Below are 21,568 nucleotides of genomic sequence, written 5' to 3' on the forward strand. Positions count from 1 at the left end.
ACAACACTTTCTGATAGGATCAAACATCAAATGGTTCCAGAGTTCAGTGAGGATTTGTGTATGAGGATTTTTTTTTTAGTATTTTTATTGCAGATGTTTACTCTCTAAATCAAAAAGCAACTGATAATAAGGCAACAAAACTGAGGCCCATGTTAGGCTTCAAAGTAAATCACTTGCCACGTCATTAGGTACACTGCTTGTTAATGCCAATCTAATTAGCCAATCACATGGTGTCAACTTGATACATTTAGGCATGTAGACATGGTCAAGATGACCTGCTGAAGTTCAAACTGAGCATCAGAACAGGGAAGAAAGGTCATTTAAGTGACCGATGGTTTTTTAGAAACTGCTGATCTGCTGGGATTTTCCCACACAACCATCTCTAGGGTTTATAGAAAACTGTGAAAAAGAAAATATCCAGTGAGCAGCAGTTCTCTGGGTGAAAATATCTTGTTGATGCTAGAGGTCAGAGGAGAATGGGTGCTTTGAGCTGATAGGAAGGCAATAGTAAGCTCAAGCGACCACTTATTTATACAAAGATATGCAGAAGAGCATCTCTGAATACACAACACACTGAACCTTGAAACAGATGGGCTACAGCAGCAGACCACTCCTGTCAGCCAAGAACAGGAAACTGAGGCTGCAGTTTGCCCGGGCTCACCAAAACTCGACAACAGGGGATGGGAAAACTGTTGTGTGGTCTGATGAGTCCCAATTTCTGCTGCCACATTCAGATGGCAGGGTCAGAATTTGGTGTAAATGAAAGCATGCTGACCATGTCCATCCCTTTATGACCACAGTGTACCCACCTTCTTATGTCTCCACCCAGCAGGATAATGGACCATGTCACAAACCTCAAATCATCTTAAACTGGTTTCTTGAACCGTACTGAGAGTTCTCTGTACTCAAATGGCCTCCACTGTCACTAGTTTTCAATCCAACAGAGCACCTTTGGGATGTGGTGGAACAGGAGCTTCACATCATGGATGTGCAGCTGACAAATCTGCAGCAACTGTGTGATGCTGTCATTTCAACATGGACCAAAATCTCTTGTTTCCAGGACCTTGTCAAATCTGTGAAACAAAATTAAGGCAGTTCTGAAAACAAAGGGAGTCCAACCCAGTACCGGCAGGGTGTGCCTAATAAAGTGGCAATTTCCTTTGTTTGACCAGCACTTGAAGCTACAAAGAAAGGATGTAAATTTTTACCAATATTTTATTTTAATTTAGTTACTGGAAGTTTTAACTTCCTCTTGACTGACCATTTTAGCACCAATATAACGGGTCAGGTGGATATTTCTAATTGACTTGATAACACTGTCAACTCTTAGTTTAACAGAAATTGAAAAATAAATGTGGGCCTTTAAAGGTGCTTCAGTAAATCTGGTCTGTGGGTAAGTGGGTCACCCGGCTACTTAATCCACATACATCTCCTTTCAGCCAGAGGATTACCGCTCTGCAGCACAGGGTCAGGCCACGCTCTTATCAAAGCTGATCTGACCGTCACAGTGGACGGCTTTCTGTCCACTAAAATCTCATTCATTAGCAGAGTCGTTTGCCCACAACCACAGAAAATGTGCAGCTGCACAACCAGCATATTAAAGAGGCTGTGTTTGTGGACAAGATTGATGTTTATTTATGTACTTACAACATACCAAAACAAAAACACATAAGAATAAAACAGCCAGCTTTTATAAGAGGGTGGGAATAAAAAAAAAAACAAAAAACGATGGTGCCACTTGCAGAAGCTGACAAAGGGCAGTAATCCAGTTAGTGTCCATATCTGTGAAAACATGAGAGACACAATGTGCTTTCAGTACAGCTGTTCAGTTTTAAAGAATAATCACAACATCTACCTGTGGGTCAACAAATGGTCAGATGCAATAACCAAGGATTCCCCTTCAAGTCTTGCAACTGTACTACACAGTAATAGTCTGCATAGTGTAATATAATACATGGTACTCACTTCTGAAACTCCCACTCCCTGTTGTCCAGGGGACACACCTGTCTGGTCTTCAGCCAGCGAGAAATGCAGTGGAAATGGAAAGCATGCTGGGAAAAAGAAACAGTAGAAAGATGGTGAAACAATGCAAGCGTGGATGTCATTTACAACAACCAGGTTCTCCAGTGAAAAAACAGACGATACTTTTCTCCATGTTTACTTTATAAGAGAGCTACATAAATAATACATAAATTCTCCTGTACTCTCTAATACCTTGTACAACAATAAAAGTTTGTGAGGCACAACTGGAAAACAAAGAGCCATTTAAACCAAAGTAGTAAATCATCTGGGTTAAAATAACTGACCTGAGGATCATACTAGCCCACATTATTTAAGGCCATATTTAGGGATTCAGTAAGCTTTAATACAGTAAAACCATCAATTTAAATCCACTGTGTTCATTAATAAAGTCATGTAACAACATGTACAGTTACATGAGTCTGGCATGATTAAGTTCTTAAAAACACTGATCAGTGCGGGAACTAAAACGCTAAATGGATCATTAAAAGAACTTACAGTAATAATCTTGGCTTTTAACATTATTCCTCCCACTTCTGTGGCTTATCATGCAGACAGTTTTTGGTTTATATGAATCATGAACATCTACAGGACAAATGCTTTCAAGCCTAATCAGACCAAACATATGAGCAGCAGTCAGAGTTTGTCATCTCCACCGATAAAAAACATTTGAGAAGAGAAATAACTTATTGATCCAATATATGGGAAATTATTCTTACAGCAGTTGGAGTGAATAATAATGATATCAATAATAACACTATCAGGGAGATCATCTCTGCCAGACAGATCTATAGTATTATAGAGGGTGGCAGCATGTGGTATGACAGATTTCCTATATTTGTCTGTGTGGCAGTGGAGCTGACTGTCCAGTAAGTGTTGGAGCTTCCAAGTTAATCTCCTCATGAAGCATTCCTGCTGTTTCTAAGATCGCTCCCTAGAAGTCCTGATCTGACCTTCTAAATGTGCATATTTTCAATACGGATGTCGGATTTGCACAGAGCATCAACCACCATTTTCAGTGTTGCAGGGTCACACTCTGAAAACTCAGTTTTGTGACATCCTGGCGTGTCCAAGGGAGCTCATTTAGTGGAAACGGCTAATCTACTTGCCAGATTTGGCTTTCTGCAACTTTGTCCTTTTTTCCCAAAATGAATTTTAGACACACTTTCTTCCCAATCACACACAGAGCAGAGAAGATCCAGAATGAAACAAAAAGGCAAATGGCCAGAACAGGACTTTGCTTGCACAGAGTGAGCCAAACAATGAAAGATCAACCAGATTTAAATCAGGTACAATTTCAGCTTTTTGTCTGCAGACCTTTTTGATCACACTTTAGATGTTAGAGACAGGTATGGAAACTTACATTGCAAACACCCCAGGCTACAGTGCACTCTTCAGAGGTTGCAGAAGCTTGATTGGCCTGGCACTCTATGCCTGATGGAGGGGGAAAGAGAAATGTGTCATAGCAATGCAGCTTGCAGAAGTTCTATATCACTAACAATGATAAGAAAATCTAATTTACAGTCAAAATGTGCATCAAATAAGTGATCAGAGTCCATAATAATGTCAAAGTGAACTCACAGAGATCCATAATGTGGTTCCTACAGATAGCACAGTTATCCACCACAATGTCCCAGGCCCAAAGCGCCACAGCATTCCACTGGAGGGGAAAATAAATAGTCGCACAAATATATAAGATGAAATTCATTGCGAGCTGCCTTTTTGAAACTGATGTAGAGATGTAGTAAGACTTTTAATATAATTTAAACATGTCTGAATCCTCTCATTTGAACCGCAGAGAGGGCCAGCAGTGCACAAACTGCTGTGGCCTGAGTTTACATGATGTAAATCAAAGGCTTGCTTATTTCAAAAAGGTTTACAACTTTTAAAACGTGGTTCATTATGGGCGTCAAATGTCTTTTGATGTGCAAAAGCAAAAGCATGTTATGGTGTCTGTAAGTGGGCCTTACCCACTTCCCCATGTTACTGTGAAACTCAGAGGAGCGAAGTAAGTACTGATACCATTAGATTTCATTTAAGCCATGGGCCCTAATTAGATCATTCTGAATCTAGATTATTAAAGCGTAAGAACGAGACAAGATTGGGAATATAAAATAAGTGTAGATAAATGTAAAGTATAGATTAACATTTAGAAAAAAAAAAAAAAAAGGCAAAAAAATATGAGCTGTAGCTAAGCTAACGTCGCCGGGTTACCGTTTGAACAGCTTATTATTCTGCTGATTACACCCAGAAATAACTATGATGTATCACATCGCTAAGGTTCACTTATATTTATTCTCGCCCCCTAATTAGGTGTGCAAATAAGTGGCTATTTGATGCTGGCAGCTACAAACCTCCTGTCCTAACTGCCATTATGCTACAGTGACTTAGCGCTAGGATTAGCAGAAGGCTAACACGTCAGCGGGAGTGAACTGTGTTCACGTAAGTTTGTCAAATTAAACAACATCCTAAGAACTGCCCGCTAAGTAACTTTATGCAGTCGTACCTTCTTTACTTCAAATCGCTTCTTGCTAGCGCTGTTGGTACCGCTCGGTGTATCCACGTCCATTGCTGCTGCCATCTTGAACGGAAAAGTTTGACGTATGAACATAGGCAGGCGGAAGCTGCTGCGTTCCTTCCGCCGGCAAGTGTGAGAAATTATAGTAAGTCGAAATATGAAGACATAAAAAATAATAATTAAGATAAGAGTCGATTTTTTATTGTTGTTTTTTAAAAAAAATTAATTTTAAGCTCTCTTACCTTGTTAAAAATAAAACACTAGGTTCCACCGAGATTTGAACTCGGATCGCTGGATTCAGAGTCCAGAGTGCTAACCATTACACCATGGAACCGCCATGAGGGCAAACAGGACTCTTGATAAATAAATAAATTATACAAACCGTGTTGTCTTGTTCATGTAAAGGGTATATATAAGATATAAACTTATTTTTAGTATAAATGAAAGATAACGTTATTTTTTGTGATAGTTTTTGTACACTTCCTTTTCTTTCAGCTTCTGTTTGTGAATACAGCCATAGCTCAGGACAGTGTTTACTTTTGTCACAATGAATGTGGGACACTGCTGTGCAGTCCCACATAAAGAGGGATAGTGTAGGATAACATGGCCTGCCTGATTTCACCCATAGGCTTACGCTTAGCCTCTGTAAATTATTAGGTACATCAACAAATATGCATTTTTGCATTATGCATAGTAGTTTTTCTCTTGATGGCCTCCTCTGCAGTTTGAACTAAATGTGTTTTTGTTCACTTTCAAAAAACCTTATCAGTGTAGCATTATAGGATATCCGACAGAATGGGGAAAGATTGGCCGGTTGCTGCTCAGGTTTCCTCTTTGACTTTGATTGTTTTGCTTGTTTCGCCAAGACTTATATGGCTGTAAACTTCAACACTTTAATTTAGAAAAACACTGTAGCTTTCAACAAACCCAATACCTTAATGCTCATGTTTATTACAGAAAGAAAGAAAAGAAAAAAATGTTATATTTCCTCATTTCAGTGTCTTCTTCTTCTTTGTTATTTTTGGTGTCCCAGGTTTTCTTTGAGGCTGCTTCCTGGGTGGTTTGACCACTTTACCTCTGGGCTGTGCAGGCCTAGCTTTGACCTTCTGAGACTTCAAGGCATTTGGTTTGGATTTCACCACTTTTGGATCCACAACAGTCTTTTCTGGAGGAGAGATGTTCTCTGGGCAGGACTTGAAGATGTGGATGTCCTGAACCTTCTGACCTCTGAGGTCAGGAGGGTGACCGCAGGTTGCAGCCACCTCCAAGCTAACATTCTCCATCCACCTGAGCCACAGAAGCAAAGAGATAGAGGTCAAGCACAGAGCAACCCCTCAATCAATTACTTTCAGTAATGCTGTCAGTTCATTTTAACTCAGATCCCAGGTAAACTGTATACTGACCTGCGTAAAGGCAGCAGGGAGCAGTCGCACTGCAGCGGGTTGTCTCGCAGGTCCACCACCTCCAGGTTGCTGAGTGGGCTCAGATCAGGAAGCTCCTTCAGCTGGTTTCCTCTCATAGTCAGAGTCTGGAGCCCCGAACCCAGCCCCAGCAGAGCATCCCTGGAGATCTGGTACAATATAAAATGGTATAAAACAAGTTCTGTGTCTTGAGCATGCCCTCAATGCAGTAAATAATCAACACATAATGTTACATGTGCAGTAGTCATGTTTAGACTAAACATTGAAAGCCTAACTTAAAGGCTGGGGTTTGAATGCTGAGAAAACATAAACATGATGCAAAGTAACTTATGATATGGGAATCTATCCACTGTTAGCTTAAAACAGTCTCTCGTACCTTTTCCATTCCCATGTGATCCATGTAAAGCCTCTTCAGACTTTGGGATATGGGCTGGAAAGCTTTTGGTCCCACCCAGTGAACTGAGTTTCTAGAGAGATTGAACTCCTGCAGATTTGGGGTCTCAAGCAGCGCGTGAGTGGGCACCTCAGTCAGCTGGTTTGAATCCAGGTGAAGGGCAATTAGAGAGACAGAGTCCAGAGCACCCTTGGCAATAACAGTTAGGTTGTTATTGCTCAGGTATAACTCGCTAAGTTTAGAGCTTACAGAGGAGGGCAACCCACTGGCCTCAAGTTTAGAAATGGCATTTTCCTCCAGGTGTAACACAGACAGACTTGGTAAGAGTGACAGAGCTAAAAGAAAGGCACAGAACAGCCACATTTTAGTTTCAGCGTTTCTTTCAGATAGTATCTATGCAGAGGCTGACTTAGTGTGACAAGCCACTGACCTGACCCAGGGAACTGTGCCAGCCTGTTCCTCTCCAGGTGGAGGTAGGTGAGCCTGGGAGCTCCAGCAAAGGCCTTGGGGTCCAAGGACCTGAGGTCATTGTCAGAAAGATACAAATACAAAAGGTTTTTCATCCCCTGGAGGGCGCCGCCTTCGATTTCATGGATTTTGCAGAACTGCAGGTGAAGAGAAACAACTTGGCCACTGCCCGGGAAGCTGTTGGTTGGAAGGTAGTGGAAGTGGTTAACACGGAGGTCCAGCAGCTGCGTCTTGGCGGGGAAGCCTCGCGGGATTTTTGTATGCCCCCGACCCTCACAGGTGGCATGCTGGGCTTCAGTCTAGAGGATCAAATTTGAATGTAATATATGCAGTACATCTCAGAGGAAATAATTTTTGGCCACTTGGGGAGCTAAAGAAAATTCTGGCGTATCCCAGTAATCTGAGACATTGATAAACATATTATTAAAACAGCTGCCTTTTAGCATGGGGTATTAGCCTTAAATTAAAGACCTCTTGAGCATTATTTGTGGTCTCCAAACATCTGCTGCTGCTACCTACCAACACTGAGTATCTCCAGTTTTCAAACTGTGGGTTTTTAGAGCCTCATTTGCTGAAAATGGCTTCTCAATGTGGCAGCAAACAATGCTGTGAGCAAAGAGAGAGTGTGGCAAAACAGCAAATCTATGAGAAACTGAAAAAAGTCTTTTTCTGCTTCTGTTCTCAAGAGAGCAGCAAATGCTGGAGGTGAACTGCCACAGTACACTTGTGGAAATGCACAAAAACATCCCAGAAGTGTTTTCTGTCTCCAACTCACATCACATTCACAGTTTGCTGGACACTTGGCTTTCTGCTTTGGCTTGGCTGTGACTGTGACTGTAGGTGGGACTCTTCCATCCTCATCCTCATCCTCCTCCTCCACCACAGGTGATCCCTCCCTGCTGCGGCAGCGCAGGTCCAGAGGAGCTACTGCCTGCAGCGGCTCATCTGAGAGGTGGGGAGGTCCAGAACAGGCCCCCAGCAGCTTCACACCACTGACTCCTACCCACTGCCTCAGGGGCTGCATGTAGCAGTTACAGTAGATTGGGTTCCCTTTAGAAACGGTTGGAAACACTTTGATCAGCAGGTAAAGATGACACATGTTATACTATCATCTTTCTTGGCCTGGTATGATCATGTACAGATCACAGTTTGGAAAAATGAAAGCCTCTTATTTAAATTTTAAAGTTTGCATCAATTCAAAAAAATGTCAGCATACAGTCTCACCAGTCAGGTTGAGGCTGGTGAGCTCTTTAGGGCCTGACGGAGGCTCCAGATACCGAAGCTGATTGTGGCTGAGGTCCAGATGTGTGAGCAGCGGGGCTTGAGAGAAGGCCTTGTCTGAGAGGTCCTGAAGGGACATGTGGTTGAGGTAGAGGTGTGTAAGCTTTGCCATGGAGACAGATTCTTCCCCGAGGTAGATCATGGGGTTGTGGCTCATGTCCAGGCGTGTGACCTCACGAAGTCTTACCAGGTGAAGGACATGGAAATGTAAAATTCTAAGTATTCTGGTCAGTATGTTGAGTTTTTGGCTATCTAATAATAAACATGCATTAAAACACACACACACACACACACACACATCAGTACTTCCCATAATAATCATTCAGATTGCCCCACCTTGTCATTGTCTCTGTGGGGAAGAACTGCAGCTCATTGTGATCCAGGTTCAGGCGGCTGAGGGTGAACAGCCCAGCAAACGCCTCAGGTGCCAGGTTGTTCAGAGAGTTATGGCTAAGCCGTAACCACTTGATGTTCTGCAGCCCCTAGAGGAGGAGGAGTCAGACTGTTGTGGAATCATGTTCCCAAACACCCCCGATCATTTTGGAAAGATCATTAAAGTCTTTACCCATAATTCTGAGTACCTGGAAGGCCATGTTGGGGATGTAAACCAACTGGTTGTGGCTGAGGGCCAGCACGTTGAGGAAGCTGAGCTGTGTGAAGGCTCCAGGCTGGATCTCCTCAATACGATTATGGTCCAGATGCAGCTCTTTCAGCGAGGAGAGGCCGTCAAAGGACTCCTGCAACAGTGAAAAGGGGAGAACATAATTCCGAGACCCAAGAGGGAAAACAGTGTTTTTTGGCCCCTGACGGTACCTGATAGAGGATTTCAATTTTGTTATGGGCCAGGTTTAGAGAGACCGCTCGGCCAAGAGTCCGAAAGGCGCCCTCTTTTATCTCGATGATGTTGCAGCGCTGCAGGTTGAGGTGGGTGAGGTAGGGTGTGTGCAAAAATGCCCCCCTGGACAGCACCTGCAAGTTGTTATTCCTCAGGTCGAGTTTCACTGTAATCTACAAGAAACAATGAATACTGGACATAAAATTACATGACAGGACGGAAATCAGAGTGAGCCTACTTAGTGGCATTATATCTGGTAATGGTATGTACTTTCAAATAATAAGACCAGCTAACTAAACTGCATAATGTTTGGCTTCATTGTAGACGAGTCTGAGTGCTGAACTGGCCTGCCTGCAGTCAAGACTGTTGGCCAGTTGAAAACATTTCATGGTGCAAAATGAAATGAAAAATATGACAAAGGAGACCCGGGACTGTTGAGCAGCTAGAAGCCTCTATCGGACAACATTCCTCTCCTAAAAAGTCTAGCAGTTCCCAGCTGTTTACAGACTGTGGTTTAAAGAACAGGGGATGCTACACAGAGGTAAACACGGCCCTGTCCCAACTTGTTTGAAATTAAAAATGAGCCAAAATTTTTCTTAAAATGGTACATTTTCTTAATTTAAACATTTGATATAGTTTCTGTGTTCTACTGTTAATAAAATGTGGGTTTATGAGATTTGAAAAATAATTGCATTCTGTTTTTAATTTACATTTGAAACAGCGTCCCAACTTTTTTGGAACGGGGGTGTAATTGTATCACTTACATCAGTGTTTCCTCTTTCACTGTAAGGCATCCAAGCACTGAGGGAACAACCCCAGAACATTATGCTCCCTCCATCATGCTCAGGTCAGATTTTACTGTCTATAATTGTGGCTTAGATTAAAAATAAGATCAGACATCCTGGTGTTTCCAATTGTATATTTACACAGCAGTGTGAATGCATGTAAGCAGGCTTAAAATTCAAATTAAAGGAACATCCAGAATTCACCAAACAGTCCTCAGCTGTCCAGGAGACACGGCAAAATGACTGAATTCCTCACCTCCTCTATAGTCGGGGGAATCTCTGTTAGGTTCTTGCCAACGCAGACCGTTGAGAGTTTGGTGCTGTCACAGCTGCATTCTCTGGGACATGTTTTGGCTTCCACGGTTATAGCCAGTGTTAAAATGAGCAGGAATACAGCAGAGAAAACCTGCATCTGTGCCAGTCAGACAAGTTAGAAACACAATCAGGGGAGAGGCTAAAGGGTGAGGAGATACAAAACTATAATGCAAGTTATGAAGCTTCTAGACATTCCCCAAGCAAAATGATACATTTTTGGGTTTTGAAAGACTCTGCTCTCTACATTCTCCAGCTCGTTTACCATCCTATCCTTTGTCATTTCTAAAACATAGATTTAACAGGTGATGATCAAAGACTATTTGCTACTCAATATCTTAAATATATCTTAACACCAAATGATACCATGTGACAAGTTTAACCTCCCAAAAAAAATCAAAACCCAGACTCACTGAAAACAAGCAGGTTGGCTTACCTTCAATCATATGACTGCACTGTCACTTGTTCCTTGGTAACAAGAATTAGAGATGGATTGAATCTGCCAGTTCGGGCCTTAGTTATCCACTGAGGACTTTACTTCACTCTGAGTGTGTCCGGCGCTTACAGCCTGTGGTCCAGCCGGCTAACAAACAAGGCTCTGATAAATTCTTTTGTGGTGACCCCTGATCTCTGCATCCCCTCTCTGCAAATTAACACACTGGCTTCACATTTTCTGAAGCACAAGAAGCAAACAACTGGATTCGCTGATACATGAGACTGAATGACTAATTTGGGGTTTGGAAAATCAGGGCTGTAACAGCAAAAAAAAAAAAAAACCTGCATCAACATCTATTCTGGTAGAAAAAAAGAAAAAGTTTTGCCAGGTTTGTTCTGTACTGTGTGGCTCTCTTTGAATTTCTTGAGCATGCTTCTCACTCCAGTTCTTGACACTTGGAAACACTGTGATATCTTTGTAGATCCATCTCCTGCTTTGTGAGCAGCAGCAATTATTTGTCTCAAGTCTAAACTGATTTCTTTTTGTTTTTGGCGCGATTCTTTCTCAAGTGAAGCTCAAACTCGTGAAGTTTTTATACTGTGTGTAAATTGGAAGATAACCCTCAGGTTTAACTTGATTTTATAGCTTTGAGCATCACAAAGTTAAAGCACATCATTGCACAGCAGTGGTTTCTGCTATGGCCAGTTTTTCACAGAGATAATAATATTGACCCTGATTATTTATTTTTTTCTGAAATAATTCTGTTATTGTGTACAAATAGAAATAATTTATGCTTTCTAAAGAAAACTAGTATGTTTAGAAATGCCATGTAGAAAAGCCCTTACTCTGCTAAAAAAAAAAAAAAAAAAAAAAAAAAAGCACCCGTTAAAAGCACTTCACCCAAACATTCACATGGATGTGTGTCCAACTGGGAACTGAGGAGAGCAGCTGCTGGACATTTGGGAGAGGAATGTTATCCCATTCTTGTCCAATATGGGATTGTCAAATTTGTCATATGAAGGGCTGGACTGCAGACTGGCCAGTTCAGTACCTGGACTCTTCCACTGTGAAGCCATGCAGTTGTATTAGATGCGGTTCAGTATGCGGTTCAGCATTGTTGTGCTGAAATGTGTAAGGCCTTTCCCGAATGAATGAAAGAAGAATTTGATACATTTTCTGTTCTATTGTAAATAAAATAAGGGTTTATGAGATTTGCAAATCACTGCATCCTGGTTTTATTTAGACTTTACACAGAAGCCCCTGAAGACATTTATTTCCCCCAAAATTGGGGTTGTAGAAATTCTGTGCAGTCAGTATGCACAGACTTCGCAGCACAAATTCATCAACAATTGTGTGTCCTAAAAATACGTTTCAATTTATTTAAAGTATTTAAATGTGGTATGTTACACTCTTGTTTCTGCTTGTTAAAAGATATTTTTATATCATCACAAATTGACCATATCTGTGAATATATAACAAATGCATGATATGAATCAAGATAACAGCAAAAGGTGGAAATGAAATATAGAAGCCACAGTAGCTGAAGGTGCAGAGTCCACATTGATCCTGGTTTACAGCTTTTCTGTCATCTGTGGAGTGCGAGGCCTTTTCTTCTTCACCAGAATACAAAGAGGGTGAAATCCAAGGTGTCAGTGCTGTCGGGTGGTTATGTGAGCATCCACAAAGGGCTTCAGCAATTTCACACCATTAGAACTTATTCTATTTCATAATACACATTTGAGTTAGGTCCAAAGTCCAGGGGAAAAAAAGTGTTTTTCTCAAGTGCTCCTCTGTTTTTTAATTTGGGTTTGTGTGTGCTGGTTTCCAAAGGTCCATGAATAATCAGTCTATGCACACGTCCACAGTCCTCAACTCTGAGACCGGATTCTCTGCAGTGTTGATTGGAGGCTGTTTTTAGCATTTCCACATGACTCCAAGGCCTTGTTATTCCTAAAAATGATAACACATGGAGATTATCCAATTATCTATCCATTATTACTACTATATTTTTTCCTTTAAGTCTGGTGATTTCCTGGCATCCTGTGAAACACCTTGAAATCAACAATATGCTGATCATTTATTGTCCCACCCCCCCGAAATAAAATGTTTGACTCTATAAATGATTTAATAAAGAATATAATGAACCCTCTCCAACACAAAAGTGAGCCAAAACCAGTGCATCCACCATCTGTCCATTTATACACCTGGTGCAGAAGCATTCAAGTACGTACTTTGTTGCTAAGGATAGTAATCATGGTGTTTTGTACCTGGAAGCTGCCTTTTGATTGGCTCATTCTGTCACGTCCTTACCGGGACATGAAGGCCTCCAGCACAGCCACGCTCTCTTTGGGGAAGTAGTCCTGTCGAACAACATACTCCAAGGCTTGGAGGTGGCCAGGAACCACGATCACAGGCTTCACCTTATCTTCGCTCTGAGCAGCGCGGAGGACAGCACAGGAGGACAAAGGACCGAAGACGTGAACACAGGAGGATCAGAAACAGCAAAAAAAAAAAGGGGGCTTGGGTGATGCCTGCAGAGAACATGAGGCTAACAGAAGATCCACTTTACAGTGTTCATGTACCTTGATAAGTCCAAGCAGCACTAACAAAGATGATACAAAGCTGTAGCCTTGGAAGGAAGGGGAGGTGAACGCTTTCTTCAGGAGGACATCTGTGAGAACAAAGACATCGTTACAAGCTGATTTTTAAACGCTCCGTTTATTTTTCTACTCTGTATGAAGTCTATAACACCTGAGAGCACAGAAGCCCCGCCCACCTTCCGTAAAAACCTTTCATTTGCAAGGGGCAGCCAACCATATGAAAGAAAGGAGCTAAACTGTGAGGAGCTAAAGCAGGTTGTTTCAGAGAGTAGACAGGGCTTCTCCATGGCCCAGTATAAGATAAATAAGGATTATTTTAAACTGCTGCAATAGCTGAAAATGAGCAGAGGTCCCCTTTTAAAGGCATAACACAGAATGCTTTACAAGTAATACTCAAAGTACTATATGAAAAGAAAAAAACATTCAACACTTCAGTACAAAATAATCAGAGCACATGAATGTCATGTAAGTCAAGCATCAGTAAGCAATGACAACAACCACAACAAAGCATCTTACCAATACTATCCAACACTGCATTCTTAACATCATTATTGTCCTCCTTGTACACAGACGCAATCTTGAGGAAGGCTTCAGCTATTTTTGTAGCATCTGAAACATCCACCTGGACCCGGAAGAAGGAAGTTTTACCCATTAAAGAACTGGCAGATCCTTGCATAAGACTAAAGGTGCGTTCTAAGCTGAAACTGCGCAGCTCAAGAGATTTCTTTGATACCTGTTGTGCAATAAGCAATGCCCTCGTGGCTCCCAGTTTAAGCAGTTTGTCAGGGGAGGGAAAGCTGAGGAAGGAGGAGACGTCTGGGGGTCGAGGTGCTGACTGTGGGGTGGAAAACTGTGAGAGGAGGCCAAGAGAAAAGAAAGTCAATGAAAAGACACCAAACAAATGTGTACATACAACAGCAGCAAGTGTAGTTTTTAGATTTCACGTCACATATTCAGTACAGATTGCAGCTGCTGTTAAACACTGTGGTGCCATCCTTTGGTAGTTTAACAATTTATGTTTATTCATTATTTGGACTGACTAAAGCCATTTTATTATATCACACACATAGAATAAGTATAGATTTGTTCCCCTCATAGTGATGGGAACAGTTGTAATTTAATATATATATATATATATATATATATATATATATATATATATATATATATATATATATATATATATATATATATAATTATAGATTCATTTTATGCTGTTTTCCTCATTTAACTTGAGTCAACTCATATTACAACTATTGCTATGAACACGTCTTACCTTGTTGCCAGTGCTTTCCTCTTCCTCCTCTTCTTCCTCTTCCTCCTCTATTTCCTCCTCATCCACATCTTCTTCATCGTCATCTTCATCCTCATCTTCATCGTCATCATCATCATCTTCTGGCTCACCCTCATCATCACTGAAGAAGAAGATGCAGTGAAGACTTTGCAGAGGGACTTCATCATCTAAAGCTGCGTCCACAGTGGAAGCAATTAGCTCTGACAGCTGATTGCGTGCTGACATTTCAGGCTCCGGTTGTCTAGGTAACCCTCTGATGTATTTACTACTAGGTCATTTCTCAATCAACGGTCATCTCAGGTCCTCGGGTTGCCAGCAGTTGCCCATAGTTGCTACATGTCATTCACTTTCTGAGATCTCTGGTTGCCACATTGCTGTGAATTGCTTCCAGTGTAGACGCAGCTTAAGAAGACAAGTCAAAGGAAGCTGTGATTTACCTGAGCGACCCAAGAAGCTCGCCCATGTTCATGCCTTCCATGGCGTCTTTCAAAGCTCTGCAGCCGTCCTCTCCGAAGCAGTTACCTGAAAACCAAAAGGATCATTTTACACAAGCCATGGAGCCAAATACAGCAAAAGAACATCCCTATATAATGTCTCAAATACAGCGAAAATACAACATACATATTTGAAACAACTTATTGAAAAAACTAAACTAAAAATATCAAGTAAGATACGCATTTATCCCAGAACTCAGAGTTTTGCTATTTTTGTACCATTTAGGTCCAGTTTCTCCAGCTGGCCCTTGTCTTTCACTGCCTGCACCACAGCCAGAGCAGCATCCTCTGTGATCTCACCAAACGACAGATTGAGCTCCTGTGGAAGAGGAAGAAGCATTTATTCAGGGAGGAGAAAGGTGTCACACAAAAACTAGCCATCTTTTATACTCAGGCAAGACTAGAGTCACATGGTAATATCTCCCTAGTAGGGCTGCAAGTTATTTTAGTGATTAAGTATTCCATCGATTAATTGGATAAAAAAAAAATACTTCAGTCTTATTAATGAGCAATACACCCCAAGCCTCCCTTTAGACTCTCTCTCGTTTGCTGCAGGTATCGCTGTACCGGAGTTCACCGTCTCAGTAACGGCTGCGATCTCTTCGCCGCTGCTGTTGTATCATCAGTCTCTTTGCTGGAAAACTGGGGGCTAATTAGGTTTAATGTTGGAATACTTTTTTTTTTAAACATGTTTGGTCCTAGATATGTTTCTATTGCAGATCTATTTTTGGTCACAAATGTGGCTGAAATGCTCGTGCTTATATGGTACCAACTGAGCACCACAGAACTGTGGATTAAAATAAGCTTGGAAGCAAAAAAAATTTGTGTTGTGAATTTTTTTCAATAATCTCATTATTCGAGTTGCTCGATGAATCGTTGCAGCCCTAATACCATCACGTACTGTGCGCCCGGTTGAAATGTCAGGATGGTAGGAAAACAGCAACTTATTAGTTCACCTTGAGGATAGGCAGCCCCTCCGACACGCTCTCTGCAATAGCTTTGGCTCCTTCCGGTCGTACCAAACAGTCTCCAAAGTTTATCACCTGGATGCTGCGCAAGTGTTTCAAGGCCTGTGAAGAGAGAGACATTATCTGCAGCAGCCTGACCATTATCGCACTGTGAAAATGACTAGTACAACTCATGGTGATGCATGCATTGTTTCATGAATTCAAGTAATTATATTCGTCAGGATTTGAGAGCGAATACTGGCCAGACATTTGACTGAACCGAATCTCTAACATGGCTTTGGTTGGCTCCTAGTGCTACACCAGCTGAAGGGGGGAAGAAGAAATAATATGCCATTGCTTCTGATCTACTCCCCTGTTTACCGTTAAAACACTGCAGTTTGGTTTGATCCAAAATAAACATTCAATAAGGCTCAAACACTGGCAAAACGTATACAGAATAAAATGCATCAAACTCAAAGAACGCTACTCAATTACTTTCTATTCATTTACACAGTAGTGTCCAGTAACACTGACGTCACTTCAGTGGGATTGCGAGAGTTGTGAGGCTCATTAACATAAGAAGCAGAATGACATGAAGTGATTTAATCAGCACAAACTTGAAAGAGTTATTTAACCAATGCAGATTTTTTTTCCCCTCTGTGTCTTATAAATGAGTCAAACTCATTTGTACAGGTATCAATGAACCAAATTTTCAGGCCTTTTTCAAGACTCTCCGAGTTTTTTTTTTTCCAGGCCTGGGAAATGCACATTTTCAAATACTTTAAACTCTGTTTAAACCATAAAACCAACAATAAAAACGCCACTGTCAGGATATGCAACTACTATTCGCTTACATATCTGTACCTGAGCCATGGCGATAGCCCCCTTCTCAGTGAACGTGTTGTCATTCAGGTTGAGGATTCGAAGTCCTGCATTGTGCTGCATGGCATCGGCCAGTGCTGTCACCCCCGCGTGGTTGATGCCATTCTGGGGCATGTGAACCTCCTCCAGGCTGCCCATAAGCTGGGAAGACAAACTTTAGTTGTACAATTTCTCTGCTTACAGATATTATTTTTACCCAGAGAATGGCAGCTGTGTGCAATAAAAGACTCTTACAGCTTTGAAGATCTACTGTGAATCTTTCTGACAGCATAAACTGGCAGATGGTGATGGCAGATATAATTAATTAATTATAAAAAAGTGACACTCAAAATGTAGCCTATCAATGCAACAAGTCTTCAGAGCGAACTCTGCTGTAATCCCCCAGAGCTAAAGGAGTCTTACCTTAAAGGCCTGAGCGAGGGCAGTGGCTCCATCATTCTCCAATCGGTTTCTTCCTGCAACAAACACCTTCAGGCTGATGGGGGCTCCCTCTGCACTGGATATTTTATGGTTGTGGATCAATGAAGCAGCCAAAATCTGAGGAGTACAAAACAAGAACAGTGATCGTGATCTATGATCCATTTATACACTCAAACATACATGTACACATCTCATCTCCAGACTTACCTTGCCGCCTCCAATGCCCATGCCGCAGTTGTTGAGCCGTAGCTCCTGCAATGTGTAACAGGTGGGGCTCTTTAGCAGGTTCTCGATGCCCTTCACCCCATCTGGTCCAAACGCATTGTCACTGAGGTCTAAAACAGTCAGCCTGGCACCTGCCAGCATCAGTGCATCACCCAGTGAATTCTACAAAATAAAGTTGGAGGGTAAGCCTGGAAGTGAACCAAAACAACAAACAAACCCTGAGCCTGACTGGAAGCCTTAACGTGATGACATGGATAGTAACGCATTACCAGGGCAGGCGGGATCTCAGAGCGCAGGCGACCTGTGAACATGTCACTCCAGTAACAACGCTGAAGAGAGAGAGTGAGGAGAGATGAACAGAGTCAGTGGGCGCCATGAGATCAACTTGATTATATTCCATCATAAAGAAGCTGACAGGGCAGTTAATCAAATAGAATAGAATAGAATGCCTTTATTGTCATTATACAGAATTTACAATGAGATTGGAGAATCCATTACTAATCCGCAGTGGGATCTGTTGCACTAATCAATATAAAAATAACCAGCACATATTAAATCTAGTAGGGCTGCAGCCATCAGTTATTTTAGTAATTGATTTTTCCATTGATTAATCAAGTAATTGGATAAGAAATACATTTGTCTTTATTAAAAAGCAATAGTAAATATTAAAAAGAGAAAAAAGGCAGGTCTTTTAAAGTGAACTGCTCATTGGTTTACATATTATAAATTGCCACATTTTAATAGTTTACCTGGACACAGTATCTGTCAAAAGAACTAAATCTTTTAGCTGTATTTATGTGGAAAATTAAAGTCAGATCTGTTGTGCTGCGATGCTGTAGGTGTTAATAATTAAAGATAATAATCAATTTAAACAACTAATCTTAATAAGGCCAAACAAAGGAAACACCTTTGGTTAGGGTAACAAAGATTTTAAAATACAGGTGGGGAGGTAGGAATAAGATTTTATTTTATAGTAATATTTTTCTGGAATAAAAAGTGGGTAGGGTTTGTTTTTATTTTGCATGCCTAAACTTATCTTCAGTTCTGCCTGCTGCTGCCAGAGCGCTGACCGTGAAGCATTTCAATGACAGAGAACAGCGTCCTTGATGTGGATACTGGCTTAATCCTGTGGATCTCAACTCTGACAGGTTTACATTTGCGCAAAATGAACCGATGCTGCTTTTGCTCTCCTCGGAGTGTGTGTGTGTGTGTGTGTGTGTGTGTGTGTGTGTGTGTGTGTGTTGGGGGAAGGGGGGGGGGGGGGGGGGGGGGGGTGTCTTCCATTTTGGTCGCTACCTCGCTTGGGTGTTTTTCCTCATGCGTCACACAAATGGCTAGGATCGACCAATCAGAAAACGTGTTTCATTTCAAGACGCTTTCTATTTCTATTCACCAGCAAATGACTTTTCAGTATGAGACATTAGAATTCTGAGTGGAACAATGAAAAATATGAGGTTTGCACGATGGAGGCAAACAGCAGTACAGTGAGCCATGCTTGCTGTGGAAAAAAAACAACAGTCTCATGCAGAATAAATAGACGGGATAGAAATAAAAAAATATATCAAAACCTTTCAAAAAGTATTATAGCTCAGGGGGGTTGGGCATGGTTGGGTCAGGTGACCATAACCAAAGGTATTTTTTTGTTTGGTCTAATTAATGTTAATAATAATTCAGTGTCCAGCCTAACAGCACATGACCTAACAGAATTTTACTGGCTTACAAAAAAAAGCTTTTATTTTGATATTTTTAAATATTAATTTAATTAATATATTTTTTTTTATATCTTATGTTAACCTAAACGTGCTAAATAATGTAAACATGGTCTCCTACACCCTCACGCTCCCCTTTAAGATTCGCTGCCCTATAAAACAGGACGGCTGCCGTCAGCAGCTCCCTGATTTAAATATGGTGTCAGACTAAGTTAACAGTTCATCTGCATATTTGATTTTAACTTCTGTATCTTTACAGTAGATTTTGACTGTGTAAATCACACTGTGGTGGATGGTATGAAGCTACAAAGGTCTATTTTCTTCACATTAGAGCGTGTTGACCGGGTGGTTTGATGAAGATTCCTCCAGCTTTTTCCCAGTAAAGGTTTAATGGTGACTACAAATGCTGTTTTTTTTTGGAGGCTAGAAAAAGCGTTTTATTTCCCCTCCACCTGTCTCTGCAGACATTAAACGATGACAGCATCATCTTCATTGCTGCTGTCGTCAGTCTTTTTGTGGAGAAAACTGGGCGCTGCATGGTCTTAAGGTTGTAATACTTTTTATTCACACAGGTGACTCCTAAATACATTTGTATTGCCAATTTATTTTTAGTCACAAATATGGGAGAAATGCTCACGCTTGCATGGATTAAATGAAGCATCAAAAGGTAAGAACTTGCCTCAAGGACTTTTGTAATCAAGTTATTTGAGTTACTTGATGAATCGTTGCAGCCCTATACTCTAATAATCACTAAAAGTACAAATCATTTCCCCATTCCAGCTCTTCATGCCTAAAATATTTGTCATGATAAAGCAATTTGATGACATCCCCCTGAACTTCTAAAAGCTATTTTTACTGCATCCTGATAAGTTCATATTTATCGTGGAGTAAAATGAACCTGTTGTATGGTTACAGAGATGATGAACAGAGTAAACTGTCTCACCTGAAATGCACTCTTTGTCTCGAGGGCCTTAGCGATGGCCTGTGCTGCCTCTACACCTACAGTGTTTCCTTCCAACCTCAGAGCCTGTAAACCCTCAAAGTCCTGGATCTCCTTCACCATCTCCTCCACTACACAGAGTCAGGTGGGGTGGTTATAACAACATTCACTGATCACATTTTAAAAAGGTAAACAGATGAGAAAGAAAAATAATTAAAACCTCGACTTAAGTAATTAAGTGACACTCACCTGACTGGGCATCATCCAGCTTTCTTCCCTGACCTTTGTAACTGAGCTCTCCATCCTCCACTCCAGTTTTGGCCAGAGAGTCAGCCAACTGCGCAACAATGTCTGTCGCCATCCTGGGAACTGAGGAAAATCATCACTTAATTTTTCTTCATAACAATCTCTGTCCACCTCTGTCCAACAGGTGCTCATAGAAGCAAAGCAAAAACATTTAACACGTGTCATTTAAACTCCAAATTACCAGCTGCACGTGACCAACCTGCTTTGGGTTTGTTTATGTTTTTTTCTGGAAAACCTGCTTCACCTGACCGTGGAACAAAAACCGCCGAACGCGGTCGTGTCACCGAGGGTACAATCCACCCCAAAAACAGAATTTATGTCTGAAAAACATTGAAGCTCCAGAAGCAACCGCTACCTTCGAAAGTCCTCTACATCACTTCTACACTCTGCATGCTTGCCTGACGCATGGACAGAGACAGCAGGCTGACTTCACCTTCCCCGAGACTGAATGTTGTTTTGGGGTAGATTTCCTCTTACAAGCAACCGGCGCCTAGCATGAGCTAACTGTTGCTACAGTTACGCTAACACACCTGCGCGCACCCTAACAGGCTCGTGTCCGTGGAGCCATTAGGGTCGTTTTTGAAATTTATAATCCATTTTTATGCTAAAATTATCTCACTTCTTACGCGATTATGAACTGGAAACAAGAACTCGCTAGCAAAGGTACATTCACGGTGAGCCACAGCGTGGTTACAGCTCGGTCATGCAAACCTTTCAGTCCGCCTGTGCCCAGAATTAGTCCCAGCCCTCGGGTTAAATTAGATATTTTAGACACTCTTCCCTGAGTTTTAGCTAAACGCTAGCCTACTCTTTATATAGATGAATACTGTCATTACCACAACACTGCCGTGCTGCTTGAATCCAGTCCAGTGAAACACTCCCTCGATGTACTTGCGCCTATTCTGCTTCTTTGTGAGTTTTAATGGCGGTTGGCAAACAGTGAAATGGTGCATTACCGCCACCAACTGGTAAGGAAAAACTCTCAACTCTAGTTGAAATAATTTAAATATGGCCGTTAATCAATAAGATCAAATTTCGTTTTCATTCTACTGAGGTTTTGAATTTGTCGTCAGACTGGCAGCCCCCAGCATCAGAGCATCACCTGATTCTTCAAAATAAAATGGGAAGGTCAGCCGGGAAGTGAACCAAAGCAAGCACAAGAAATCCTGAGATGTTAATAATCCATTAATCTTTAAAATATTTTCTCATGTCAGCTTTTCAAACAGTTAAAATAAATATTTATCATATGTCAATATGTCTACTTGTTGATCTCCTTTTACTG

At 41.4% G+C, this 21,568-nt stretch overlaps 3 protein-coding genes and 1 non-coding gene across 7 annotated transcripts; all 4 read right to left on the reverse strand.

Moving 5' to 3' along the window:
- Window positions 1–1,611: 1,611 nt before the first annotated feature.
- rbx1 (ring-box 1, E3 ubiquitin protein ligase) lies at window positions 1,612–4,655 on the reverse strand. The gene is made up of 5 exons (XM_030735856.1): window positions 4,526–4,655; window positions 3,601–3,679; window positions 3,383–3,453; window positions 1,966–2,051; window positions 1,612–1,782 (listed from the first exon to the last, which is right to left on the reverse strand). Exons 1-5 carry the CDS (start codon window positions 4,628–4,630, stop codon window positions 1,770–1,772), a joined length of 354 nt encoding a protein of 117 aa, XP_030591716.1. The 5' UTR covers window positions 4,631–4,655; the 3' UTR covers window positions 1,612–1,769.
- A 144-nt stretch (window positions 4,656–4,799) lies between these two features.
- Window positions 4,800–4,871, reverse strand: trnaq-cug (transfer RNA glutamine (anticodon CUG)). Its single transcript has one exon. It is a non-coding gene; the product is annotated as a tRNA-Gln (tRNA).
- A 655-nt stretch (window positions 4,872–5,526) lies between these two features.
- Window positions 5,527–10,582, reverse strand: chadla (chondroadherin-like a). Its single transcript, XM_030735855.1, has 11 exons — window positions 10,470–10,582; window positions 9,978–10,133; window positions 8,915–9,109; window positions 8,683–8,838; window positions 8,438–8,583; window positions 8,045–8,283; window positions 7,596–7,870; window positions 6,783–7,119; window positions 6,335–6,687; window positions 5,941–6,107; window positions 5,527–5,824 (listed from the first exon to the last, which is right to left on the reverse strand). Exons 2-11 carry the CDS (start codon window positions 10,131–10,133, stop codon window positions 5,527–5,529), a joined length of 2,322 nt encoding a protein of 773 aa, XP_030591715.1. The 5' UTR covers window positions 10,470–10,582.
- A 1,106-nt stretch (window positions 10,583–11,688) lies between these two features.
- Window positions 11,689–21,254, reverse strand: LOC115784479 (ran GTPase-activating protein 1). 4 transcript variants are annotated; one of them, XM_030735708.1, is made up of 16 exons: window positions 21,123–21,254; window positions 20,230–20,349; window positions 19,984–20,111; window positions 17,601–17,660; window positions 17,314–17,493; window positions 17,089–17,223; window positions 16,669–16,827; window positions 15,814–15,927; window positions 15,077–15,176; window positions 14,801–14,885; window positions 14,346–14,484; window positions 13,803–13,919; window positions 13,586–13,691; window positions 13,052–13,140; window positions 12,780–12,901; window positions 11,689–12,419 (listed from the first exon to the last, which is right to left on the reverse strand). In XM_030735708.1, the coding sequence occupies exons 2-16, from the start codon at window positions 20,339–20,341 to the stop codon at window positions 12,338–12,340; spliced, it is 1,728 nt and encodes a 575-aa protein (XP_030591568.1). In that variant the 5' UTR covers window positions 20,342–20,349; window positions 21,123–21,254; the 3' UTR covers window positions 11,689–12,337. The 4 variants fall into 4 exon arrangements, with proteins under 4 accessions (XP_030591568.1, XP_030591571.1, XP_030591570.1 ...); XM_030735711.1 differs by having other exon boundaries at window positions 12,737–12,901; XM_030735710.1 differs by lacking the exon at window positions 21,123–21,254 and adding an exon at window positions 20,998–21,112.
- Window positions 21,255–21,568: the final 314 nt, after the last annotated feature.

The sequence above is a fragment of the Archocentrus centrarchus genome, chromosome 8 (assembly GCF_007364275.1).
Source record: "Archocentrus centrarchus isolate MPI-CPG fArcCen1 chromosome 8, fArcCen1, whole genome shotgun sequence".
Lineage (NCBI taxonomy): Eukaryota > Metazoa > Chordata > Actinopteri > Cichliformes > Cichlidae > Archocentrus > Archocentrus centrarchus.